This window comes from Erpetoichthys calabaricus, chromosome 15 (assembly GCF_900747795.2).
Source record: "Erpetoichthys calabaricus chromosome 15, fErpCal1.3, whole genome shotgun sequence".
NCBI lineage: Eukaryota > Metazoa > Chordata > Cladistia > Polypteriformes > Polypteridae > Erpetoichthys > Erpetoichthys calabaricus.
In genome coordinates, this window is record NC_041408.2 from 27,228,102 (window position 1) to 27,255,534 (window position 27,433).

Consider the following 27,433-nt stretch of genomic DNA (forward strand, 5'->3'; position numbering starts at 1 on the left):
GGCAAGTTAAGGGCCTTGCTCAAGGGCCCAAAGGAGTGGAATCACTGGCAGTTACGGGATTCAAAACGGCGCCCTTCCGATTGCCAGAACAGATCCCTTGCAGTATCCCTAGGGTAATAATTGCAGCCCATGTCACAGATGGTGTGGAATTTTCACATCATCACCATGTCTTGGTGGGTTTTACTATATGAACTCCGGTATCTTTTTACATTCGGTTAAGACAGTACAAGTTTGTAAGTTATTTTGCTTGCCATGCAATGAACTGGTGCTTTGTTAGCTTTGACTTTTGCATTGTGCATAAAGTTGATAGGCTAGGCTCCGGTCCCCTGTAGTCATTTAATAAAATTACGTTGTTAAAATAATGAATAAAGCAAATTTATGTGGCCATCATACCAGAGGAGCAGCCTCATGCTTGCTTTCTTACCTCAGGGTACTTCAGTTTTAGAGTTTTATGCATTTGACGAAACCTGCTGTATCGCCTGAAAACTGTCCAAGTTTCATCCAACACTGTAATCTTTATAACATGAAAGAAAAAACAACAGAAACATATGCATTACTCAGTAAAAGAAAAATAACAAAAGATGTAGAGTGAAAATTAAAGTAGCATTAGTACTATACCTGGAATACACAGATTATCTATTACTCAATTATTTACTGTTATTTATGGAAGCCTACAACTGCTTAAGTGTTTAATCTATGTCACATCAAGAGATAAAAAAACACATATATTTGGCCTGTGCCTTATCAAAGCTAACAAAGTATTTTGGAGTATGTGGCAGATATCCATTAGGCTCAGACAGCAAAACTGATTTAGAAATATGCCAGAACTAGTAAGGTCAGCAACAAAAGATTGGGAGGACCACTGACTAAGTCAAAAACCAGCAAACATACATACTCATGAATATAAGGAGTCACTGCCCCACTGGGGCCAATACATGGTTCACAAAGGAGCTATGAAACAAATACACCTGCAGTTAGCAATGGTTTTTACAATTACACCTAATTATTTCATGCAATAACAATATTTCATTTTACTTCTGTGAATATTAATAAAAAGATATCCAGTGTCCCTGCCCTGTGTTGTCGGGTCAGTGACGCATTCCCAGCTGGCTGCCTGCTATGTTTTAAGACTACCCAATGGCTGATTCTGCTACTGAGGCTCATTAAGCGGCCACTTATAACACCAATAGCTTGGTTTTTCGAAGCAGTGCATCTGGCTGCATTGAGATATTTGCTTGCAGCCTATCGTCTCTAGATAAGTGAAAGCTGATTGCACAATTCAGGCAGTAATTGCTTGTGTCAAACAGTGCTACTCATTGAAGATTGGAAATTTGTTTGAAGATCTTCCCCATGCTTATTTCCTTCCCTGATATGTGCAAATTACTTTTCCTAACATAATTTTCACTTCTCTGTCTTGTTTTTCAAGCAGACTGTCTATAAATGCTACGGGGGGAGAAGTACTTACCTTCACTTCGTACTCATAATGCTCATCCTTGCCTTGGCCACAGAGAACATAGCGTGGAATGCTAACTCTCACTGGCTCCTTCACACTCTCCGAGTTTGCTACCAAAGGACGAGAAATCAGCCGCTGCCAAAGCAAACATGAGAAGAGAGGGTAGAAAACAACAGGAAGAGTGATTAGAAAGTGAGGCGTGAATTACTTATCGGGCCATGGACAGGGCCTGAAGCAGCCAATTTGAAATTCATAATACTGTTTGGGGGAGTCCACACTCTCACTCACTCAGCAGCACAATCTTCATTTAGCATGCCAGCTGGAAAAATACATCTGGACATGCGTCAACCTTCAAGCTAGGATGATGCAGAGTGACTCTTGGGAATTTCAAGCTTACTATCCCTCTGCCAGGTCATGTTTTTTAGCCTGTGTGTGTGCAGCCCTAGGAAGAAGCTTTCAGTTGTCCTGCCAAATTACAATTATTAGCAACACAAACTCTTGTTCCAGAAGGCCCACCTTAAACAATGTCGCCAAGCCCTCACACATAACTCAACAATGTGCATTGACTGCCAACTGTTCTAGTTTTAATACAACACTAGGCTCAGCATTTTGCTGAATGCTTAAGCACATACTACAAATAATTGTAACCTATGCAGCCAAATGAAAAATCCATTAATTTAACTGCAAATTCATTGCAACTCTGACAATTTGTTGAGTTTTAGTGTCTTCTAAAGCTGGACCTCTTGTAATACTCAGTTAAACTATGTGCCTTCAGAGGACACAGAAATTAGGCTTCTATCTGTTCTTTCTCCTGACCCGCACAAATCTCTCCAAAGAACGGTTTCAGGGAGAAACCACTGTGTTCATCTGGCAAACTACACAGTGACACAGGCAGACACAAACAAAAGACAACCAGCACTGTCTAGAGGAGAACCAGAATACCACCTCCGACAAAGACAGCCAAGTCCATTTTCTGAAGATATGCATTTTTACTTTCAGCCCTCTTTAAATTCAACCTTCCCTTTTGAGATAGTGATGGCATATACCTGGGTAATATATAATCCTGGATGGCAGAATTAAAAAAAAAAAAAATTCAGTACACACATTCTCTCTATATACAAATCCAGAAATAAACAAAAAATAAACTTACAAGTATGCAGTTAAAAAAAAACAAAACATAATGTTTCCACATAAAGCAATGAAAAAATAAGTGGCATGATGGGTGCAACATAACAACACAAAAGGAGGCATTCAGGTATTTATTAGTTAGACAGGCACAATGACAAAAAAACAGTGGAATTTTAAAACCTAGACTGTGCCCACCCATCTTAGTCAACCTGAAACTCTTCTGCCTGATGGCCAAAAACATATGCAACATCAATGAACAACAGTTTCACATATACTGTATGTTCTGCATTTAATGAATAGGTACAAGTGATGACAAGTGTTTTGAAAAGCAACATTAATATGTTCCCCATGGAAAGGCTGAAATAGAAATTCAAATCTAATTTTTCCTGCCATGATATGGAAGCCTAAAGACAGGGTGTTGGCTGTTTGCACCAAGATGACCTTGAGTTCTGTTGCTGCCTTCTCCGATGTCAATGATGTTTTAATACTAAGATTCTCAAAAGAAGCTCCAACGCTCTGAGATTTCACTTTTTACTGACTTGTTCCTGTACACCTAATAAGTTGTTAATCAGGAAGGTGGCCTCTTCTGCAGTACCAATGGTAAGTTTCCAGACCTCCAAATTGTCAGCAGAAGGTGGTGTGTTGACCAACCAACTCAGAGTCTGATCTGTGTCTTCTTTCCTGCCAAAAAAGAGTTCAATTTTGGGCAGGTTGAATTCTGTGGTCATGAAAACACACCTTAGGTCTGCACGATGACGCAGGATGGTCTTTTCAAATTGAGGCCTTTTCGGATGAAGTGACATGGTAGTTGGAATTGGATAAAACACACTATCCTCTTGCATAACTCCAATATGAGTGTCAGTCAGTACAAAAGACATGAGATCAGAGGAAGCAGCAATCTCAACCACCGTGCTGACATAAAAAAGTATATTGACATGCCCTAGAGGAGGTTTCTTGCCTGACATGTTTGCATGCAACATGCACACTAGGTCAGCCAGTGTCTTGGTGAATTTGCAGCTAAGATGTACACCACTGCTCAGGATCAGGTCACGTGTTTCAAAATTCCACGTTCTAGAAAGCTGCAGCAGATCCTCCTTCAGGAGGGCATGGTTCAGGGGAGGTGATTCATCGTCATAACAAGTCAACATTTTCAACAGGGTCCGGCACAAGACTTGAGTAAGATGCTTATTGTATGTAAAGATGGTCAGAATTGTATCTTCTGTAGATCCTAATATTCGGACATTCTGCCCTGCAAATCCCACCTGAATTTCTTGGATATTCTGTAGTGGAAGCACATGGAAGACTGGTTCAGGGTTAGCTATGACAGCTAGGAGAGTTGAGCAAGAAAATATGATGCAAGCGGCTTGTGGCCAGGGACAGTTACAATTAGCTGCTGCTAGCCAACATACTTGATGGAGATGAGCATGGGATTCAACAACCTCAGGTGCAATGCAGGTCAGATGCTGCAGTAATCTGAATAATGGGAGACACTGAAGCTTCTGGAGTTCGGGTGGAAATGTGATCAGACGCTGGTGCAGCACTTGACATTCTCCTATTTTGTACATAGACACTGAGCTTCTGCCTCTGTAATGTAGTGACTCCCTTCCTGGCAGAGTAACTGGTGACAAGGCACCTGAAATGCTTAACTCTGGTATTGAAGTACAAGACTTGCTGTGGACTGCCAGTTCAGAGACATGGATATTCTCTGTCATGCTGACTTCAAATTGCATCCTTTGCACAAAGGGGAAGCCACTAAGGGCTGAATTCCACCAACGGCCTTCCCTTAGCTGACTAAGAAACTTCCTGCTGTTGTGCAAGTGGCGACGAGTATCCCCATATGCACGAGACACTTGACTCACAACAGAGCCCAGTCCAGTGGCTTCAACGATTCTGAGACCTAAATTATTTTCCAGTACTTTATGTTCAGAACAATCCTTAAGCAGCATTTCTCTGGATGTGCTTTGCTCCCAATGAGCTTTTTTAGTCAGTCTATGTACATCTGGCTTTTCCAGCCCCAAATTCTGAAACATTACTCTGTTAGAAGAAATATGTGGGAAGGCTTCAGTTGGCCGATCCCCCAAAGAGCTGCCATTCTGCCTTTTTGCACAATTACAACTGTTATACTGCTCCTTAGTCTCTTCCCCCTGGACAGAAAGAGAATCTAACAGTTTAACTGAACTCATCAACAACTCTTCTGGAAAATGTATTTCATTACTGCCAGTGTTACAAGGCGAAAGAAGCTGCGGATGTACAGAATGACTAGATGCCATCACCTTCTGTGACACAAAAACATCTTCTGATCTCATGAAACAATGACTTTCACTTAATTTGTTTGTCCTCTCTTGCTCTTCAGTAGCCTCAAGAAAAGCAGCTGCTTCTTCTGGGATGCACAGGACCTGAAGCCTTGGCACATGACTTTCATTGGTCTGCATGAAAAGAAGTTTCTTTGACTTAAGAATGAATATTTGATCCTTAAGCACACATTTATATCTAAGAGCAGAGAGAGTACAGCAGGCGAATTTGCAAATGTAATTTGTGCTTTGACTCTTGATTTTTCAGAAAACCTCTTGCAGTATCCATTTTTCCATGGCCTTTTCTTGTACAGTGCATCTGGCCAGCACAATATCGAAAGACAGCACAGGAAACGCATACAAGATGGCCTACTCTTTCACCTGCCAGCAGTGGCAATGTGTCAGACGGCAAGCCTAGGGATAGCTCAAATGAGCTGGAACGATAATCACAGCAGAAATCCATAGAATCTCTACCCAGGTGACAGGGCCTGTGAGGCAGAATATTGTTGGACACCATACTCCACTCAAGACTACCAAAATGCCAAAAAAGGGATACTGCTGAAACAAAATGAAGTGAACAAGACAGCAAGATAAAGTGTCCACCACCTTTGTAATCACAGTGCTCAAAGACAAAATCAGAATGAATCATGATTATGGTAAATTCCAAGCTGGCACACAAACTTACAGCATGAATTTATTCAGGCTCATTACATGCATTTTAATAAGCCGCTCTCAGTGATCTTCCAAATATAAATAAAAGGCATGCCAGTTCAAACTTACCTCATATTTCAATTTACGTGGGTCACATCCATTAGGAGACTTTTCATCTTCCTGTATAGATTATATTTAAAAAAAAAAAAAAAAAAGAAAAAGAGGTCTAGTTAGAGCTTTATTCTTTTATTCTTCAAAGGCAGCCATTTTTTTTTTTGACTCTGTAGGTGACTGTTAATGACGGCAGTGATCAAAAGTGACTTGCAAATCTGTCAACAACTTCCATCAGTGAAGCTTGTGAAGCCTAAAAGGTATCATTGTGTGTCTAATAAAGCGCAGTGTTCTTTGAAGAATTTCTGCCTTGGGGCGCATCTCACACAGCTTGTTAGAGAGGACAAGATAAACAAGGGGGAACAATGGTTCCTTGTTGGATGGGCAGACTTGAAGAGCAAGGAAAGGCAAGCTTGTCTTTTCTGACAGCATTTTATCTTCCCATCAGCAGAGTGGTATGAAAAGCAGATTCTGCAATTCACTTTGCTGTCATTTGCAAACATTAATACAATAAACTATCAAAAAGCAAGCTTATTTTATCAAATCTAAAATCATTACTGATCTTCAGACATGTTTATCAATACATAATAAAAATACTGTCATTATCAATTGTTCTACAATAGCTGTTATACCCAATCATTTGTAAAGAATGCTGTAAGAAGGTAGCTGAACAGAAGGTGAAGTAGGAGCAAAATATAGGAAGAAAAGGGCTTCCAGTTTACCTACACTCAGACTTATCCTTTGAGTCTTTCGTAAAATATACTTTATGGTATCTCATTTATGAAGTCACTTTATGTGCATTTGACCTATTTCTTTGTGAAGACAATGAGTAAAAGAACAGCGTCACTAACTCCACTACAGCTTAACTTTTAAACACAGTGAAACATTTCCAGGATGCGTAAAGCAGCAGCTGCATTATGTTGGGTCAGCCATCATCATCTAATGTTACATAACCTTTCACCATCAACAGCTGTGCCTCCTGATAACAGCACAACTGTCCACAGAACACATGGAAAGCAGAAATTATTGCTGGAAAGTACACTGGAACCTCGGGTCACGAACATTTCTGAACACGTACAAATCGGGTAACGACCAAAAAGTTCGCCAAACTTTTGCATCTGTTCACGACCACACACTTGGGTGATGAACAAGCTAGTTTCCCTTCCGGTTCGTACGCGCCGATGCTTTCCGCACGTGTTCAGTCTCTCCCTGTGCATTCGCTGTGAACTCTTTGTGCTCTATTTCGTTTCCCTTCCGGTTCATACGCACCGGTGATTTACGCACGTGTTCAGTCTCTCCCTGTACAGTATAGGGTGGTCCAGATCTAATTATGCAATTTTCATTACGCTATAACTTAAGTTTATTACATAGAAAATCACCCGAAAAATCCCGGACCATCGAGAAGTGTGCAAACTAATGACATGAAGAATCGTCTTCGCGCCGAACTGGAATCATCCCTGCATAAATCAAAGTCATCCAGACGATCTGTATCTGCATAATTCGATCTGGACTGCATCGCGCAGAGGGACTTTGTGGTCCCACAGCTCACGTCAAGAGGCCAGTTTTAAATAAATAATCGCCACGCTACAGCTGCCATGTCCTCTTCATAAATAGAAGCACAAGGCGACTAAAGGGAGGAAAAAGAAAAGAAAGACGGAGGTTGCAGAGTGAGGAAGTAAGCAGGAAGCAGTGTGGAAAGAACCGGTGTGAGCGAGTGCGTGCTCGCAGGCAGGCAGCTGGACACTGAGCCCAAGCAGGGGTGTCTGACCCACACTCGGTGGGGCAGAAGGAAGCGGTCGCTCCAGCTGAGCGATCAAGGAGCTAGAGTGACCAGAAGGAGGACGGCTGGCCACGTAAGGCCAAGAAGGCAGCGGGGGTCACAAGTTAAAGAATGCACCTGGCTTGTTTTTAGAGAGACTGCTTCCAGTATTGTTTTAACCTCGTTGTATTTAATGAAGACTTTTTTCTATTGGATTTTAACCTCCACTTCACTTCTGTTTTTATGGGATCATTTATTTATTGAAGGATTCTGAAAGCACTGCACTTTATTTAATTTGGACTTTGTTTTTGGTTGTTGTTTTGTTGATTTTAATAAAAGCACTTGACACTTTTTGCACCATCCTCTTGCTCCACTGTAGTGCCTCACTGTCGTGTTCATCGGTAACATTACCGACGGTGACGGGTTTAAGGGCTCCCGGAAGCGAGATGGAAGCATGCAGCAAACCCGCATCATCACAGACTTTACCTCAAAACTGTAATCTCCTCTCCACCCAGTTCCTCCTCACTTTCTTCATGCCAGAACTCGATTCATGCAAGGTTAGTTTTCTTGGTTATGGTTAGTTTTTGTATAAATTACGGATTTTTCAAATGTTCATTTTTTTCCCTGTGCTTAAAACTATATAGCTTGAACTCTTGCAATGTTGGTTTTCTCTGTTCAAGGTTTTCTCAGTGTTATTCAATGTTTTTACATTTAGTTTACTATTACACTGTGCATTCTATGATATAATTAACTATTTTTGTGATTAAAAATCTTTAAAAAAAATATATTTACATACAGTTCGTAAGTTCCGGAACAGATTAATTGTATTTACATACAATCCTATGGGGGAAATATTACTTCAGGTCACGACCAAATCGGGTTGCGACCAGAGTTTTGGAACGAATTACGGTCGTGACCCGTTGTTCCACTGTACATGGGAACTGGCATTCTGGACACACAGAAGCATTCTGTCAAGTTCAATTTGATCTTTGCAAGGCAGTGCCAGCCTAGGGTAATTTACCAGTGTGCCACTTCTGTGAAATCTACTAAATTGTATCTAGCTATCCTTTAAATATAACACTTACTCATCCTTTTGTTTACTTTACCTGTGTGTTTCCAGCTTCAGGTGAAAACGACAGATCAATAGCACAATTGTCCCCGTTCATCTGACTGAGCTGCTGGAGTCTTCTCTGAACTTCCTGCTCAATGTAAGCATTAATCCTAATTCATGGCAAAAGAACAACACATTTTATTACAAAGGAAGACATGCACTCCATAAGTAAAATGAGATCATCTTCTAACTGAGATCAACTGTATCCAAGTAAAATAATACAAGTCATTTAACAGATCACTACACCATATTTGTTCCCAACCTACATGGGTCAAATACAACACAGGTTTTCAGCCATCTGGCCCATGATGCTGCCAAGCACAGGATAGATCCTCTCATGAGACAGAGGGGTGTGACATGCCACCTGTCAAAGACGTCAAACAAAAGCAAGGCTCACTGTGCACTCAGCTAAATTCTGGATGGTAGCCATGAAGGCATGTACATCTCTCAAGGAGAACCTCTTATCATAATCCTTGCTAGTAACTGAGCTGAGGGTTACATTACAGCATGAATCAATCTGGACAATGATTGCTGTTGGACAAGCACAAAGCAGTGCACAGGGGAACCATCAGGCAGTAGAATCTGATGCCAGGCAAACACAATGGTTTGATTATGTATTTGGGCACCAAGTGCCCACTGTCACATCTGTAACACTTCTGTTGCAAAGTTATTGAGAAGCTGGCAAAATCTGATGTTTGCCTATTGTTGTTGTTGGATATCTTTTTTAGACCTCACTAAACAACTTCTGAGAATGCCTAGTGCTATAGACTGAGCTTTTATGCTATTGCAGGTAACACCATGTATAGATAGCCTGCAATCAACAAACGTGACACAGAGCAATCTTAAAACTTTTGACTGTAACACATATATAATGATACACTGTATATTATCAACATAAAGTGAGCCATAGCTCAAACTAATGGCTTCTTCAAACATGCACCTCTCCAAAGCATAATATTTAAATTTATTTATAGTATGGCTCAATGCTGACATTATCTCGACACATTACATTAAATTAGACTGCCAAAGGTTAACTGAGCAGCAACCATACTGAGCATACCTTTTCACTGACTAATATCCTTTTCTAATATTTATATATTATTTATGGCTCAAAATACAGAGCTGTAAAAAGTATTTGCCCTCTTCGTAATATCCTCTGTTTTAAAATATTATACACAATGAATGATCTCAGACCTTTAGAGAAAATACAATATCAGAGACAGGAAACCTAAGTGAACACACAATTGCTTTTAAAACACAACTTTCTTTATCCAAGGAACACAGTTTTCCAACATCCCTATCACCAATGTTAAAGGGTTATTGCCCACAGAGTTCCGATACTTGGTTGCAGCACCTTTAGCAGCAATAATTGGAACTAAATGCATCTGGAGTTTCATACAGGTTTTTGAAAATACTGTTGTGTGTGTTTCAATGAGGTTAGGAATTCCCTTAATCACTAAGTTGCTCTTCTTTTATTCTTCCTTTCTTTTTAATAATAGTTATTATAAATGTTGTGCCCCATTCTAATAGTGTTAGAACATTGTTTCCCACTGATATTTTGAACTGATATTAGTTTATCTAGTTTTCTTTGGAAATCCAAAAGTATATCTCAATAAACATTCAACCTTGGTTCGGAACAGATCTGTGCAAGGTTGACAATGCAAAAGTAAGAAAGGTTACAAGTAACATTGTGCAAATATTTGTAGTCACGAAAGATAAACACATGACTGTTGAGGACTGAATGTAGTTGATTTGTATCTTACACCTTGAAAACTCTTAGCATGAAGCTCAATGAGACCACTCAGAGTCATCTGTGCTCTCTAAAAGTTCACAGCATATTCATTCACATGTTTTAGGGCTGTCCTCCTGTTTTTTCTTCTCTGTACTTTTGTCTTTAGCATTCTCACCAAGATCCTTTCTATGCAAATACTTGTCTCCACTTGCATATTTTTCTGCTTCTGGATGCTTCTGCGCTCTCTCTCTCCTCTCCCTTACCTTTCCAATGAAAGCTTCTCACCCTGGGCACCGCTGCTGCCAAGCTCGCAGTTGTTTCCAGATATGAAGACCCATAATCCTTTCACCTATTCACTGGAAACCCAATTTAGTTCTCTAACCTTCACCACATCACCACTGCTGAATGCATATCTGTTTTCAGATTGGTGGAGGGCTGGATAGCAATGCTTTAGTGCCTAGCTTTCCTTTTTTCTCTCTACTTAGACCTGTGCTTGTCTGGCTCTCCGGGGATGACACTAGGTTATCTTGGCAATGTTTATTTTACTATATATATATATTTCACTGTAAAGTTTATCTTGTGTCTGCTGAGCTTCATTTTATTGTTTCTAATATTCTAATAAAAATCTGACAACAAGAAAAGGCTTGGGGATCATCTAGGCATTTCTTTGTGAATGCAAGAAGATCAATGAAGTTATTTGTTTACATAAGAGGTTTACACTTAGCTACTCCCTCACAAATCAAATTTTTATTCAGTCCCTTTCTATCTTGGAGTCATGAGCACACCCTTAGCCAGTGGAGCACCTACACTTTTGGGGCCCTGAAGCTTGAATAGTTATAAGGGCCCCTTTGCAACCAGCAGAGGTCTGGGTAACCATAGCTGTGTTCTTCATTGACTGATTCCATGACAAATCACTACACATTTATAAAAAAAAGTTAACCTCTACATCTCAGATTTTGATCAGAATTGCTGTACTGGATTAAATCACATGTTAAAGTCACTGGTGTGAATAAAAATTATGTTATGGGAGGGATGGGGCGGCACGGTGGCGCAGTGGTAGCGCTGCTGCCTCGCAGTTAGGAGACCCGGGTTCGCTTCCCGGGTCCTCCCTGCGTGGAGTTTGCATGTTCTCCCCGTGTCTGTGTGGGTTTCCTCCGGGCGCTCCGGTTTCCTCCCACAGTCCAAAGACATGCAGGTTGGGTGGATTGGCAATTCTAAATTGGCCCTAGTGTGTGCTTGGTGTGTGGGTGTGTTTGTGTGTGTCCTGCAGTGGGTTGGCACCCTGCCCAGGATTGGTTCCTGCCTTGTGCCCTGTGTTGGCTGGGATTGGCTCCAGCAGACCCCCGTGACCCTGTGTTCGGATTCAGCGGGTTGGAAAATGGATGGATCGGAGGGATAAAAATTTCAATTAAAAAATATTTTAACTATTATTTTGTATTGTATTAGATGATATTATTATCATATTTAAAAACTCCTTCACATAAAGTAGATACACAAAATGTTTAAGCAATATGGACTAAAGTCACTTCTGGGGCCCTGAAGCTTATGCTTCATTAGTTTCACAGTAGATTCACCCCTATTCATACATGAGGGTAGACAGGTCTGTAGTTCTTTGGATATTCTCGGATCCTTGAGTGAATTGTAGCTGTGGCCTTAGGGTAATTGTAGCAGGCCGTTCTTTTCTTGGAGAGATTCACTACTGTTCCTGATAATCTTCAATGAAAGATAATATTTCTTATTGTGGTGTGGCGAAGCCCCATAGCCTTAGAAATGACTTTGCAATTTTTCTTGATTGGCGAGTTTAAACTTTTACCATCAACATTTCTGGATTTTTGTGACTGAGATATAGTGTTCTTGAAGAAACCTTGTGGTGACTTTTTCAGTTTCGTGGTAAGGGTCAAAATACGATGAGTTTTAGATTCAGGGCTGACTGCAATCAGGTCTACCTGCTTTTAATCAGCAGAGTCTAATTAACAATTAACTTTGGTCAGCAGTTTGAGAAGCTATTGGGGCACTAATGTTTTCACATGCACAGTATTGGGATTTTATAACTTATGACTACAGCAATTCAGAAATGGTGTGATAGGTTTATTCTGGTTTCCTTTATCTTATATTACATATGCTTTAAATATTAAAAGTCAGTCACTGGGACAAATCTAAAACATAGAGGATATCAGGAATGGGCAAAAAAAAACTTTTTCATAACACTATCATTGATATGTGTGAAGGGCCAAACTCAAAAACCCGAGAAAAAATTAACAAAGAAAAGATAATTACAACATATCAATATGGCACCATGCCATGTCACACACTAATGACAAGATAAATATGGCTTACAAAAAACATAGGCTGCTACACATCAATATACTTCATCATATCTAGAATTCCTATTCTTTTTAAGGAATCATTTTTCAAGACACAGATAAACATACTCAAACATGTAGCATGCATACATGCACACACGTTTTATGATTCTCTTTATAATGTATGTAGTGCATCTCATATTAATGTGCAGAAATATCATATGAAAGCAATAACACCTGGAGTGTTATTTATGGCAAATTAAGTCAGGACAATTTTGTCTATTTTCAACAAAACTTTCAATTTCAAATCATTTTTATTTTAAAGAATCAACATGTTTAGCACAAGTAAGTTAAATACATGTAAAAAAATTGCTCTTCACTCTTTCTTTTTTAGCTTCAAAAATGTTCAGGTGTTTTCTAAGGACATTTGACATTTTTCTCAAACTCCTGAGGTTCTCCACTATTGGAAATTCTTTCAGTTAATTTAAAAATTTTCAAGGAACCCTGGTAGCAGACTCCCTCTCTCTCTCTCTTTTAGTTCTAGTAGCAAGCCAAACACCCAGAGAGCATACCCGTCATCAGCAAGGCCAAGCAACTTTGACTGAGGTGTCTTAGGAGTAGAAGGGGTACCACTGGGGGAGCTGGCAGGACTTGGTTTATCATCACAGGTGGCAAGGCAACTCTTTAGACCACAGTCACTTTCACAGATCTTTTGTTTCAGCTGTTGAATTCCACGTTCTAACCTTAGAAGAAAAGAGTATAACATTTGAATTTTGCAGGTTGGAACATTAACCTCCAGCAGTATTAGATTTTGGGGGGAAAAAAAAAACCAGCAGGGAACACCTGCATTTCACTCTCCATGGTCTGCATTTGTAAGACATATGATTTTAATTGACTGTCACAGAGATGTGGTTATGTTCAAGAGGCAAGCCAGCTTCAGTGAGTACCAGGGGCCACTGTGTCCTTCCCCTTATTCCACAATTAGTCACATCACTGTAGAGTTTAACAAGCTGTTTGATTTCATGGTCTCTCACTAAGTCAAGTTCTTAAGCCATATATTTGCAAGTCCAGCAAGAGTTCAAAAGTGGCGTTCTGGATTGCGGCAAGTTGAAATGTCTTAGCGTTAGGTATCGAGGTTTCAGAACTACCTAAAACACTAAACAAGGCAATACCCAATCTTAAACCAATGAATCTTAGCAATATCTTGAAAAAATACCTATGGCTTTCATTCACAGCAGTAACAAAATCCTAGATTTAGCCTTTTTTTTTTTAAACAGAAAAATGATATATAAGAGAACATGTAAACAAAGATAGGTTTTAATTAAACATAAAAGCTAATTAAGTCAATAAAGCTCAATAACTGAAAAAGTCAAGAATTAGACAGATAAAGCAACATTAGCATGAAAACCTACACTAAGAAAAAAAGTTTATAAAAAGACTTGCAAAAGTTTAAAACATATTAAACATAAAAGCGAATTAAGGCAATAAAGCTTGATTAACAGAAAAAGTCAAGAATTAGATAGGTAAAGCAAAAAATAGTGGGAAACTCTACACTAAGAATGCAAGTTCAAGTTTAAAAACATATAGTCTAAACTTTTACAGATGTACCCTAAGTTCTTGTCTATAAGCCGGACTCATGTATTAGCCGGAGACCAAAAATCATACGAATTTTTAAAATAAAATCGTATCATAGATAAGCCGGACTCATGGATAAGCCGAACGTACTATAACCTATAACTAATAGAAGGGAGGGAGGTCAGTGGTCTCACTCGCGCCCATTTAATTTCTTTAAGGGGGGAGAGAGTGTGAGATATTGCCGTCTCTCTCACTCCCCGCATGGCGCGGTTGGAGCGGCCGGAGCGCGTTCTTTCTGCTCTGGGCGTCGCCGAGTCAACACGAGCGCGTAGCGGTCATTTAAATTGTGATTTTATATGTAAGCATATTTAAATATATATCGCGGATTTCTGCGGACAATGGGTCTTTTAATTTCTGGTACATGCTTCCTCAGTTGGTTTGCCCAGTTGATTTCATACAAGGGACGCTATTGGCAGATGGCTGAGAAGCTAGATTGCTTACTTTTCTGTCAATCTTGCGCTGACTATCTGTGATCCTGACGTATGGGGATTGAGCAGGGGGGCTGTTTGCACACCTAGACGATACAGACGCTCGTCTAAAAATGCTGAAAGATTATCTTCACGTTGCTATCTTTTGTAAAGCTGATTCCTGAAAAGACATGCTGCACAGTGCTTCGCATACTTAAAAGCTCGAAGGGCACGTATTGATTTTTGACTGAAAAACAAACTCTCCCTCTCTCTTTGTCTGCTCCTGACGGAGGGGGTGTGAGCTGCCGCCTTCAACAGCTTTGTGCCGCGGTGCTTCGCATACTTAAAAGCCAAACAGACATATTGATTAGTTTGCTTCACTCCTTTGAAGAGGAAGATATGTTTGCATTCTTTTAATTGTGAGACGGAACTGTCATCTCTGTCTTGTCATGGAGCACAGTTTAAACTTTTGAAAAAGAGACAAATGTTTGTTTGCAGTGTTTGAATAACGTTCCTGTCTCTCTACAACCTCCTGTGTTTCTGCGCAAATCTGTGACCCAAGCATGACAATATAAAAATAACCATATAAACATATGGTTTCTACTTCGCGGATATTCTTATTTCGCGGGTGGCTCTGGAACGCAACCCCCGCGATGGATGTATAAGCCGGACTTATGTATAAGCCGATATTCTATTTTTTCATTTTCACAACTTTTTTCCTTAGATAAGCCGCGGCTTATTGACAAGAACTTAGGGTATTTGGACTGTGGCACAATTTTCATAATTTTGGCTCTGTATGCCACCACAGTGGATTTGAAACAAAGCAATTAAGATGTGATTGAACTGTAGACTTTAAGTTTTAATTCAGGGGGTTTACCAAACATATCGTATGAGCTGTTTAGGAATGACAGACATTTTTCTGCACAGCCCCCACCCCCATTTTCAGGGGCTCAAAAGTATTTGGACATTTGACTGACATGCTGATCAATAGCCTGGTGTGAGTAGGTAACTCATTATTTCATTAACTGTTAAGCAGGTAAAAGGTCCAGAGTTGGTTCCAACTGTGGAAATTGAATTTGGAAGTTGTCACTGTGAACTTTCAATATGAGGTCCAAAGAGCTGTCCATGGAAGTAAAAAAAAGGCCATCATTAGGCTGAGAAAACAAAACAAACCTTTAGAGAGATAGCAGAAACACAGTGGTTAAATCAACCATCTGGTACATTCTTAAAGAGAAGGAACACTGGTGAGCTCAGTAACCCCAGAAGGTCTGGACAACCACAGAAGACAACTGTTTTGGATGATTGAATAATTAATTCTGTCTTTGGTGAAAAAAAAACCCCTTCAAAACAGAACACACTGCAAGAGGTAGACCTATCATTGTCAAAGTCTACAATCATGACTTCACGAAAGTAAAGATAGAGGGTTTGCCACAAGATATAAACCACAAGTAAACATCAAGCATAGGAAGGACAGATTAGTCTTTGCCAGAAAACATTTTTAAAAGCCAGTTCAGTTCTGGAACACTGCTGTTTGATCAAAGGAAATTAAGATCAATATATACCAGAATGATGGAAAGAGAGTATGGAGAAGAAAAGGAATGGTTCATGATCTGATGAATACCACATCGTATATGAAACATGGCAGAGACAGCGTTATGGCATGAGCATGCCTGACTACCAATGGAAGTCAGTCACTAGTATTTATTGATGATATGACTGCTGGCAGAAGTAGCAGGATGAATTCGGAAGTATACAGGGCTATACTATCTGCTCAGATTCAGCCAAATACAGCAAAACTGATAGGAGGACACTTCACAGTACAGATGAACAATGAGCCAAAAACATACTAGTAGAGCAAACTAAGGACTTTTCAATGAAAAATAGTGGAATACTCTTCAATCAACTGACCTCAACCCAACTGGACATACATTTCACTAACTGAAATGAACAAACAGCAAACGGAAGACAGACATTTTTAAGGCCTGGCAAAGCAACACTAGAGTGGAAACCCAGCACCTGGAGGTGGTCAAGGGTTCAGATTTTAGGCAGTCATTGATTGTAAAGGATTTTCAACCAAATATTGAAAATGATCGTCATATTTAAGATTATGTTAGTCTGTCCAAATACCAAAGACCATGTATAAAAGTGTCTGTCTTTTCTAAACAGCTCATATAATATTTTTGTTAAACACCTTGAATTAAAGCTGAAAGTCTATTCTCAATCACATTTTGATTGCTTTGTTTCAAATCCATTGTTGTGGCGTACAGAACCAAAATGGTGAAAATCGGGTCACTGTCCAAATACCTATGGGCCTGACTGTATTTATAGAAAATACTTAAACTATTTTAAGACTCTGACAGGCACCTCTCAAATTGCAAAGACAGGAAACCCAAAACTAGAATCAGAAAAACAACTAGAAAGCTAATAATGCTAAAACAGAAAACCTTGAATTCCAAAAGGGTATAGACCTGACTTGAATAGGGTTATGCAGTATAGCGGGTACTGGAAACCTAAATTTTTAAAATGGTATAGTACCAGCATTTCAGGAATTTTTGTATTAGGAGTAAACAGTTTTGAAAGACCTTGTGCTCAGCTTTTAGTTCTTCTTCTCTCCGACGAGCTGTAGACTCAGTAGGGGACAAGCTCTCCCCTGGCCCCTTTAAAACAGTTGAGCAATGTTAATCAAACCATGGGTCACTCTATGATTGTGTAGTAAAATTACAAAAGTTTATCCACACTCATGTGAATTGTATGCCTAGTGATAAGCTTGCCGTTATTTATCATTTGTTTAATTGTGAGAGTATGTGAAATGCCACTGAAGCATCATTTAGAGCTTTCATTTCCTCAACACCCATCTCACAAACTATTAAACACTGAATCTGAGAAGGCTGACAGCAAAGACTAGTATAAGAAAAGGACAGAGAGAAGGAACTGACAGACGAGCTTTTGTGAGGAGAAGGGACAGTGGAGTTAGACTGACAAAGAAAATAAACATTTTCCAACATAGTGTTAAAAAAAAAGTTAACTGCTTTTCATAGCTGCTGTTCTACTGCTTACCTGTATGCATCTACATTGCATTTTGTAATGTCTGAATGCTGCACACATGTGTGAAGGGCAAATTATTTACCGGTTCTTTTCAACCAACTGTCATTAACAAAAGACTCAATCAAATGATCTTTTAAGCCACTTCTTTTTTTAAAGCTTTATGGTAATTTAGTTGCAGTGCTCCTTTATACAAGGTATTATGGCAGCTGAGTATTTTTTTGCAATGAATTTCCTGTAGTGTAAGCAAAGAGTAGCAAGTCAAGGCCTATTTTACCAGAGAGCAAGAGACGGTTGAAATATTAGACTTTACATTAAAGAAAGCAGAGTAATAAATTGAGAAAAGGGAATCGGAGAACTTATCCTGAGCAATTAAGACAAATAGCAAAAAAAAGCTACTTTAATGAATTCAGATTTTTTTATTCTGTCCTTTAATAAAAATGATACCATTTGAGTTTGGACAGCAAACTTGTATTAAGTGCAGCAACTTACATTTTTAATTAGAAAAAGAAAAGATAAAGACAAATTTGAAGGTGGTACTTAGTGAACAAATATACTTGTTAGCTTAATAGTAAAATGTGTCTTTTACTTATAAACCAGTTAAACATGTTAGCCTTGTAGCTGGGTGATAAGACAACTTATGATCATTTGAAGCTTTTTTATTTATTTATTTAATTTTAAAGATTTGTACTGTGCTTATTATTTGTTGCTGTATATCACAGAGCATATATTTTGGTAAGAAACAACTACTGCATTATTAAAATGGTAATCCATAGTTATAATTACACTTCAAGAATTATGAATGTTTAGCTGATACACTGAACAAAAGAATAAACACACCTGTATAAATATAGTAAATGTATATCTTAACAGCAAAAAAGCTGTACTGCAATTAATGATTAAAAATGCTTAAAATACTCGTATATAACTGCATGTATATTTATACGTAAGCAGTGTTTAATTGTCAATATCAATTAATTGATTATGTGAGAATGTATATATCATTTTGTTTGTTAGAGAAATGGTGAAAACTATTTTAATTAAGCTTTGCTTCAGATCGATACATTACAGAAAAAAAATCAATATGGCAGCTTGTAAATTATAAGAAGCATTTTATTTTCTTTGATGCCATACAGTATGTATAATGGATAAATATTTTGTGCATATTTTATTAGTCGTAGTACATATATAAAAAGGAATTCGATAAATAAAGTTTTTATGGCTACTAAACAATAAGCCTACAGAAATTTATTGTTAATAAAAAATGAACAGTTAATACTTATGGTCTATAGTTTAATTATAAAAATACCATATTTAACACTTTAACAGGACATAAGGCTTCTATGTGTCTGGTTATGCAGAAGCTTATTGTAAAAGGTTTATTAAAGAGAGAAAGTAACATGAAAAGGGTCTTAAAAACCTGATCAGAGCATCCTTAGCTGGCAATGTTACTACTGTAGTGCAAAATTCAAAGCCTGTTGAAAATCAGATTGTAAACAGCCCAGTTTATAGCCTCTAATCAGTGTTTATTACTTAAACTTAATCTGTTCAGTAAGGAGGAATGCATCCCACAGTCAAATTAATAATAATCCACTTAACATAGTGGATGGGTGTAGAATTCAGCCTAGTTCACGGTATCACAGGAGAGAGAGACACAAACGCATGGATATACAAATAAATTTGTATCTATTTATTAATATTTTGAGTTAGTTTTACAAAGGTTGCTTGGTGTGGACTGGTTATAATCAATCCTCTCACGAATGAGCACAGACCTAAACACTTTTCCTTTTTCTTCTTCTTAAGTATCGTTTTAAAATTTGTGGTGTTTTCATTCATTTATAAGAAGACTGCCACCAGTTCTTAAGACTGTCACTTTCATTTGTAATCAGCACATTAGCATGACACAGGATAATTTCCTGCAGCTCTTTAAAGATTGTTTTCTTTTTCTATGCTGTGAACACATTATCACAGTCCTAAGCATGCTGATAGTTTTGAAAGCACATACTGTATAAATCTGAATTTCATAGGGCTCTGAACTTTTTAACTACACAGTCCCATCGTTGTGATTGCCACCGATGTGTGTACAGTTGAAGGTCTATGTCATATACATTTTCGTGTGTTTCAGTATGGTCAGGGATCCTTTTTAAAAAAACAATGCAAACACAAAAATATAGACGGAAATCATTTTGTTTTAAAATTAAAATGAGGCAGTATGGACATCACAGTGTGGGACAATCCCCCTAAACCACCACATCCCCTTTGGCATGCTTTATACTCTGTAGTGGACAAACCATCATAACCTCCAGCTTCTTTTTTTTGATGTGCTGTGCTGATGGTAAGGTGGGGTCTGGGGTAGTTAGCCATTATTTGCTTCAGTATCATTTTGGTACCAGTACTTTTGGCCTGAAAGCTGTTATCAATACCAATGCCAAAATTTTAGCATCGATTCAATACAAGACCAGAGGCTGCATTTCAAATTGAAACAATGCTACAAGCAAATGTCTACTTTAGAAAAAAAATTACTTCAGTCCACAAGTACAGGATGTCATCAGATGTGAGCAGACAGTGGTGAAACACAAATACTTAATACACAGACTGAGAAGGCATGCTCTGCTCGGACATTTAAGTCTTTATCTGCCCACTTTGAATCTACATCAATGATGACAGTTGTTCAACTTAAAGCTTATGTATATTGAACTAGGAGCAGAATAAAGAATTGTACATCCCAACACAATAAATAAAGCAGTTTGGCATGGAGTCGTGGCAATAAGTAACGAGAAATGGGCATACAACTACAAACCTAAATTGGAAAAACTTGGGATGGTAGGAAAATACAAATAAAAACAGAATGAAGTGATTAGTAAATGATAGTAGTTTTTATGAAGCAAACCATTGATTTTCACTGCAAATTCAGTTTCACGCAAATTGTGTCACTCATCACTATTCATTACTATGCTTTCATTTAACCATGAAAGAAATTAGTATTTCATCAGGTATCATGTCTAACCTCAGGCTATAATCAACATCGAAACAAACTACTCAGAAGAAATAGTTCATTTTAACTAACTTTAAGTATGTCTTAAGCTGCTTGGGTGGTGCGGGATCAAAAATCTTGTGTCACCAATTTCTGATTAGAATGTTCCTACTGCTCTGTTTTGCTTAAGCCATTTCTTTTCAGTAAGGGTGAGCCAAATTAAAGATTTACTTCATATCCCACCCCACCAAGCAATTCATCTGGAAAAGTAAAATCAGTTCTTAATGTACATTATTAAAACAACTGAACACGCATCTTACATTAGAAAGAAATCAGCAGAGAAGGAGCATGAGCTTCAGAATAAACCATTGGGAATCATCTAAACATTTAAACATCTAAAGCACTTGCTATTCAGAATTCAGGTATAAAGGTACTTCACCAACCAAGGATGCTAAAAAAGTTCCTTTCTATTGAATGGAAAGTTTAAGGATCTGCTGTGGTCTTGTTTCAGAGTAATGAGATTTAAATGGTGGTTCAAGAAAATGATAGGCAAAAGGGTCAAAAATACAGATCAGTGACCTACAAACATCAAAAGTGGAGAATAGAATATCCTAGGGTAACATGTCAACATATGTCAATATAAGTTTCAAAACAGGAAACTATGGTAGGTGTTAAGTTCTTCTACAATACTAAAATGGCTGGAGGAAGCTATGACCAAAAGCAAGGATAGAAGCATGCACCCTAGGCATTCATTAATCAACTATGAAGCATGTATAAAAGAATGTCCCACCTTGCTCGATCTTCCTCTTGCGCTTTGTGTTCAGCCTCCAGACTGGCCTGCAGCCCAGCTTCCTGAGTGCTTCCTTTGAGAGCTGACAGTTTGCGTTTCTGCTCCTCTATCTCAAGTTCAATGGTGGACTGGCGCTGCAAGGCTGAATGTCGTCTCTCAAGCTTGGCGACAGCTTGTTCTAAAGCCTCCCTTTGCTGCTTCTCCTTGGATTCTAGGATCTCCTTCTCTTTCCTCCGTACTTTTTCTTCCTGCCTCGCCACATTTGCTGTAAACTCGTATGTTTCCTGAAGCTGCTGTAAGTGGTCACTGTTGGCACAATACAAGGCGAGCTGCTCTGCCTTCTCTTCTATCTCCTTCTCAATCTGATATAAAGTGTTATCTAGACCAAAGAGGCCTTTGTCAACAATTTCAGCAGTCCGTAACTTTTCTTCTACTATTGCGGGCAAATGGTTTTCAGTCAGGGAATGCAGCTGCCTCTCTTTGCAATGAAGTCTCTGCTCAGCAAGCCTGATCTTATCCTTATCTTGAACTGAAATGGGCACATCAGAAGTTGCAAGCCTTTCTCTTTGGATTAAAAGTGCTTTCTGCTCACTCACAATATCTTTTTCCAGTTGCTCCTTCTGTTGCTTTAGCTCTTCTTCAATCTGGCTTAGCTGCTCAAGTTGCTGGAGCTTGAAGTTCATGTACTTTTGTTGTGCATTCCTCACATCCTCCTGTTCCTCATCTCCATCAGGACTAGACTCTTTTGCCTTGAGAAGAACTTCTCTGATCTCCTCCAGAATCTTCTTTTCTTGTTGCATTCTCTGAGCATCATCTCTCTTCAGCAGTCCTATCATCTCCTGCTTCTCTCGTAACTGTTCCTCTAGTCGGTATACAAGAGTCAGCTGCTCTTTCTCTTGCTCCTCCAAGCGTTTCTTCTCCTGTTCCAGTTTGCTAGACTGCTCATCTCTCTCCCGTTTCAGTTTTTCCAGTTCCCGGAAGATTTGCATCTTTTCTCTCATTTCTTTTGTATGGATCTCCTGGAGCTTCTGCTGCTCCTTCTGTACTCGGATGTGAATTTCCTCTTCCTGCTTCTTTTTCTTCAGCTCTATCTCTTGCTGCTCCTTCAGACGTTCCTCTTCAAAGCGCTCCTTCTCAGCGAGAAGATCTTTCAGCCTGGTCTCAATGTCCAGACTCCTGCGCTTGAGGCTTTCTTCTTGTCTCTTGATGTGTAGTTGAACCTGCTCAGATTCTTTACGCTGGGACTCAACTTCTTGCTGCATCCTTTCCAGTTCTGCCTTCTCACACTTCTGTTTCTCTTCCATTTCTTTAATCAGCTTTCTAAAAGTAAATAAACATCAATCATTACAATATCTGAAGCAAGAAATGAGAAATAAACCTACCAAGCAATATAAACAATAATGTTCAGAGTAGGCTCCTTTGAAGCAGGAAATTCTGTTCTCAGATAGTAAATATCTTGAAACAAACTACTAGGAAAAATGTAAGCCAATGGAAGCTGAAACCTGCCATGCGTCAAAACTTTACACCATGCATTTGGAATAATTATGCATTGCATGTTTGAAATAAAAAAAAATGTAAAGGCTGATCAGCAAATATTGTGTTGGCACACAAAATAATGCTGAAGTAAATGAGGCACAAGTTCATTAGTGAACGAAGAAGGAGCATCATACCTTTTATTCTCGAGTTTTTCCAGTTCTTCTCGTTGTTGTCTTTCAAATTCAAGCCTGATAAAAGTACAGAGGATAGCATTTTTAAACTATAAGGCAAAAAACTCAGAAAAATAGCATGCACCACACATGGCAAAGATACTAGAGCGATCAAAGCAAAGGCACCTTAAAGGTAAACCAGATTGTGGCATTTACAGCATAAATAAAAGAAGAGCACAAGGAGGGGCAAAGTATGAATAGGACACAAACCACAAAAAACACACAAGAGGAATGGAGGCAGGCATGGTACTACCAAAGCAGCATGCAGTGAAAGCAATCCAAGTAAAGAGGCGGTGTTGTCTACCTCAGACAGATCGGCCCCTTCGCTGTGAAAAGACTGCCAGAGGGGAAAGCAGAGAGATCCGTTATAAAGAACAAACATAATTTATGTCCTTTCCTCACTTCTTTCTAAGAGGGAAGCAAAAGACGGAAAAACACAGCAGAGCCGGACAGTGTGAAAGACGCAAAGAGGACATGTAGCAGGCATGCACGAGTCCAGCCAGTCCACTAACTTTCCTCAGCATCTTAGGTCACAGGCTTCTGGAATGTGTAGCTCATCTAAAACAACATTTTAAAAATAGCTTCTAATTCTATGGTAGTTCTGTTCTCAACTACCATATTCTCTGCTATGGAAAGTGCACACTCTCTTCATCTCTTGAGGCCTTAAAAACTCCACACAGATATGTGACAAAACTGTGGTTAATGATGTTTTACTTTGAAGGGCGGAATAACCTGACAGTCAGGACAAAGATTGCTGTGTCTGTGTCTAACAGAATGACCCTCTAAGAATGACTGTTATGAAGTGCATTCGGCTATGATTAGTTTACTTGACAGAGACAAATCCAATTAGCTTACCAGTACTGACATGTATTATATAGCAGATTCATTGCTGCAAAGTATAATGGCATAACACATCAGTCAAAGGCACAATACTAGAAATGTTGTAGAACACAAGATGGGTTCAACTGAAAACTGATGATGCAAAAGTAATATTTACCACAGGAAGATTCATATGCACTCAATTATGTTTCTTCACTGCCACTGTTCTCTGCTCTGGTCATTATTCATTTTAAGAGCAATCTAAACTGGAATGTGGGTGGCAAACTCCATCCTAATGTAGCATTAAATGTATTCATGCAAAAGACCATAGATAAATTCAGCAAGCTTTAATAAAATGCTAATTGAAATGCATGTTGCACTCCAGAGAAATTATTTGATTGTTGATTTTTATATTGCGCCTCTCAATGACAATACCACACAAGGACTCTTTACAAAGTACACAGGAATACATGAAAAATACACATTTTATTAATCCCAGGTCAGCTTACACTGAAAGCCTCCAAGGATTTTTGAATTTCCCTAAAATGAAAAACATTTTGGAAAATGAATTGGCACTTCGTGGATGTGAGGCAGAACAAAATGCTACAGTAGTTTCTTGACCCAGCACTTCAGGATGACAAATTTGTTGCAAAAGATCTCATGCATGTAACTACAGTGGGACAATATTTTTAAGCTTTTTTTTTTATAGACAACTTGACTACAACATAAGTGAGAATAGTTCATTTTATTTAATTATTTCAGTTAATTTTTTCTAAATAAACTAAATGATATGTATTGAAGTTAAAACTTCAGGAGCTAAATGGTGAAAACAACGAAAGATCAGCAATAACCAAGACTCTTAACTCTCAGCTCCAACTTATATAGCCAGCTCAAGATGAACCCTTTTAAGGCAATGTCCTCAGTTGAGAAGTATCCCGTTGTATAAACCTGTTGTTTCCAGTTCAGAGTTCTAGACAGGCTGAGCCTCTGTCTGAAGCAACTGACAAGACAGGAGTCAAGCCTATAGAGTAAGGTAGTCCAATGGACTCATGTGCATACCCACACTAGCTCACTGGGCCATGTTAGAGACACTAAATAAACTGAAAGCAAGTCAGTGGAGTGTGTGAGGAACTTATAGTCTCGGAATCTAGAAATTAGCATGAACAAAGGAAGAACATCCAGCTGGGTTGACATAAGGACTGTGAGACCCCTGTGCAGCTATTAAGACTAAATAGGAACAGAATTATCATATTCTTCAGAGATTTGAAATCTTTACTAATATCTACTTTTCTTGGTTTTCTTTTATGGTGGCGTTTTGCACTACCACCACCACGTGGTGCTTTTATATTCAAGTGTCGCATATTCCCGAACGTAATGACACGATACGTTTTAAAATTCTCATATACCGTCTTCTGTGCCATCGTTTTTTCTAAGGTTTCCTCTGCTCCTGACAGCAGCGAATTGCCAGCAATAGATCGCCACACTGAGCACATTAAATGTATGATATTCCAACTCTCTGCACATTTAGAATCCTTAGATTTATACTTGATATCACTTTCATGATGAAATGCATTAAAGTATGTATATTACATTTTACAGATAAATCGGTAATTTTGTTTAAATAATGAATACTGTTAATAATTACACACATGGGGGTGACACAGTGGCGGAGCGTTAGCGCTGCTGCCTTGCAGGGAGTCACGTCGCTGATATTCCCTGCCTGGAGTTTACATGTTTTCCTGCCGGGTTTCCTCAGTGTGCTCCAGTTTCCTTCCAAAGATATGCAGATTTGGGGATTTGGTGCCGCTAAAATGACGCTAGTGTATATGTGTGCTTGTATTCACCTTGCAATGAGCTGAGGCCTCGTGCAGGGATTGTTTCTCACTCGTGCCCAATGCTTACTGGAATAGACACATCCCTGGATTTAATCAATAAACATCCTTTTCAGAGATATTGCGGTAAGGCGTCATCGGAATTTAATGGGTGTTCTAGGCAATTCACAACACAGGGAAGCCGAACATGTTCTCACCATGATAATATCTCGCACTGCCACCTGGCGGATTCCTCCAGATTTACGCAAAGTACGCGCACAAGTATAAACATTGCAACGCTTGTGTAGCAGGAGCGTCCGCTGCAGCATGCGTCACGTGAAGTATAAACCCGGTCTAAGACTTCTGGCACTGAGCCTAAGTGCCAGAAGAAGTTTAAAACACTCCAGGAGAAGGATGAACTACTGGAATTGCTCTGGGAACTAAAAACTTATGCTGCAGTAGCATGCCACTATGGCATTAATGAAAGCACCGCACGCTACATAAAAAAGAACGAAGCAGCGATCTGGAGTACCGTATCTGTAAGTTTCTGTGATAGTGGCAAAAAGGTAACGACCGTAAGGAATAAAAATATAGTGAGGATGGAATCTGCCTTGGCATTGTGGAACACCGACTGCAGGAAGAAGAACATCCCCTTGGACGGTATCATCATCCGTGAGAAAGCACGGAAATTTTACCAGCAGTTTGCTACAGGAGACAATGTAGCAACTTCCCATCACAATGTTCCTGAAACCTATAAAGAAAATCCAGCACGAAACCCCACCAGAAGAAGACCCGTCCAAAGATACGACTCATCCTGAAGCGCCTGAAGAAGAGGCGCCACCCGAGGAGTTTTAAATCCTCTGCATCGTACTGCACAGCTACTTCATCATCATCATCAATATCATTCACCATTGGTGAGTACCCGTTCATTTTACTGTATTTTAATTAAATGAAATTATTATGTATTTACTCTACTTATAACAAAGAAAACGTGCTTGCATGAATTACAGTACATATAGCGGTAACATCGGTATTTTACATTCTAGCACCGCGGGAGACATAGCAGTACAGTACTGTACAGTATACGGGTTTACCTTTACATTCTGTTTTTAGGTAATGTATTAAGGTAATTTTTTAGGTAATGTATTAGTGTATTAAGTTGAGTTTGCAACGAAATTAAAGTGCTTTGGGGGCATTGCAACGAAATTAAAGTGCTTTGGGGGCATACTGTATTTAGGGTTTAAACTATAAAAATAGGCATTTAAAAGGCATTTTTTAACCACATCCAAAAGTCGCAGTTTTTCACAATTCACGGGTCCTCTAGGAACGTAACCCCCACGAATTTTGGGGGTGTACTGTACTGCTGTTTGTGTTTATGTGCCCAATCAGTAGGAGTATTCAGTCTCAGTGGATTTGGACAGTTTGAAAGGGTACGGATTGTTATTGGATTTATCTGCAAATCTCACCTTATTGATAGTGAGCTATCAAGGTTGAGCTACACTTGAGCTCAAGGTTGTTCCTAAATGTAAATGTTCCTTTGCCTCTATATTGGAATATTAGATGTGACTCTGGTAAAGAGTTTAGCTGTAAACTGAATGCCACTTGGTGGTGAGCTGACTCAGAAAAACAGAGTGTGATGGATAAACTTAAGAAGTCAAAGCAATAGTGAAGGATTTATTTGAAAACAGACTGCAAACTTCCTTTCCTTGT

The 27,433-nt window shown here is 39.0% G+C and overlaps 1 protein-coding gene across 1 annotated transcript in view; it reads right to left on the reverse strand.

Moving 5' to 3' along the window:
* Positions 1-27,433, reverse strand: part of LOC114666294 (kinesin-like protein KIF16B) — a 248,908-nt gene that overhangs the window by 41,236 nt on the left and 180,239 nt on the right. The window contains exons 18-24 of the mRNA XM_028821120.2: positions 23,058-23,111; positions 21,388-22,707; positions 13,112-13,282; positions 8,500-8,614; positions 5,653-5,703; positions 1,466-1,588; positions 425-514 (exon numbers count right to left, since the gene is read on the reverse strand). Of these exons, the coding sequence (XP_028676953.1) occupies positions 425-514; positions 1,466-1,588; positions 5,653-5,703; positions 8,500-8,614; positions 13,112-13,282; positions 21,388-22,707; positions 23,058-23,111 (1,924 nt within the window). The remainder of the gene's footprint in view (positions 1-424; positions 515-1,465; positions 1,589-5,652; positions 5,704-8,499; positions 8,615-13,111; positions 13,283-21,387; positions 22,708-23,057; positions 23,112-27,433) is intronic.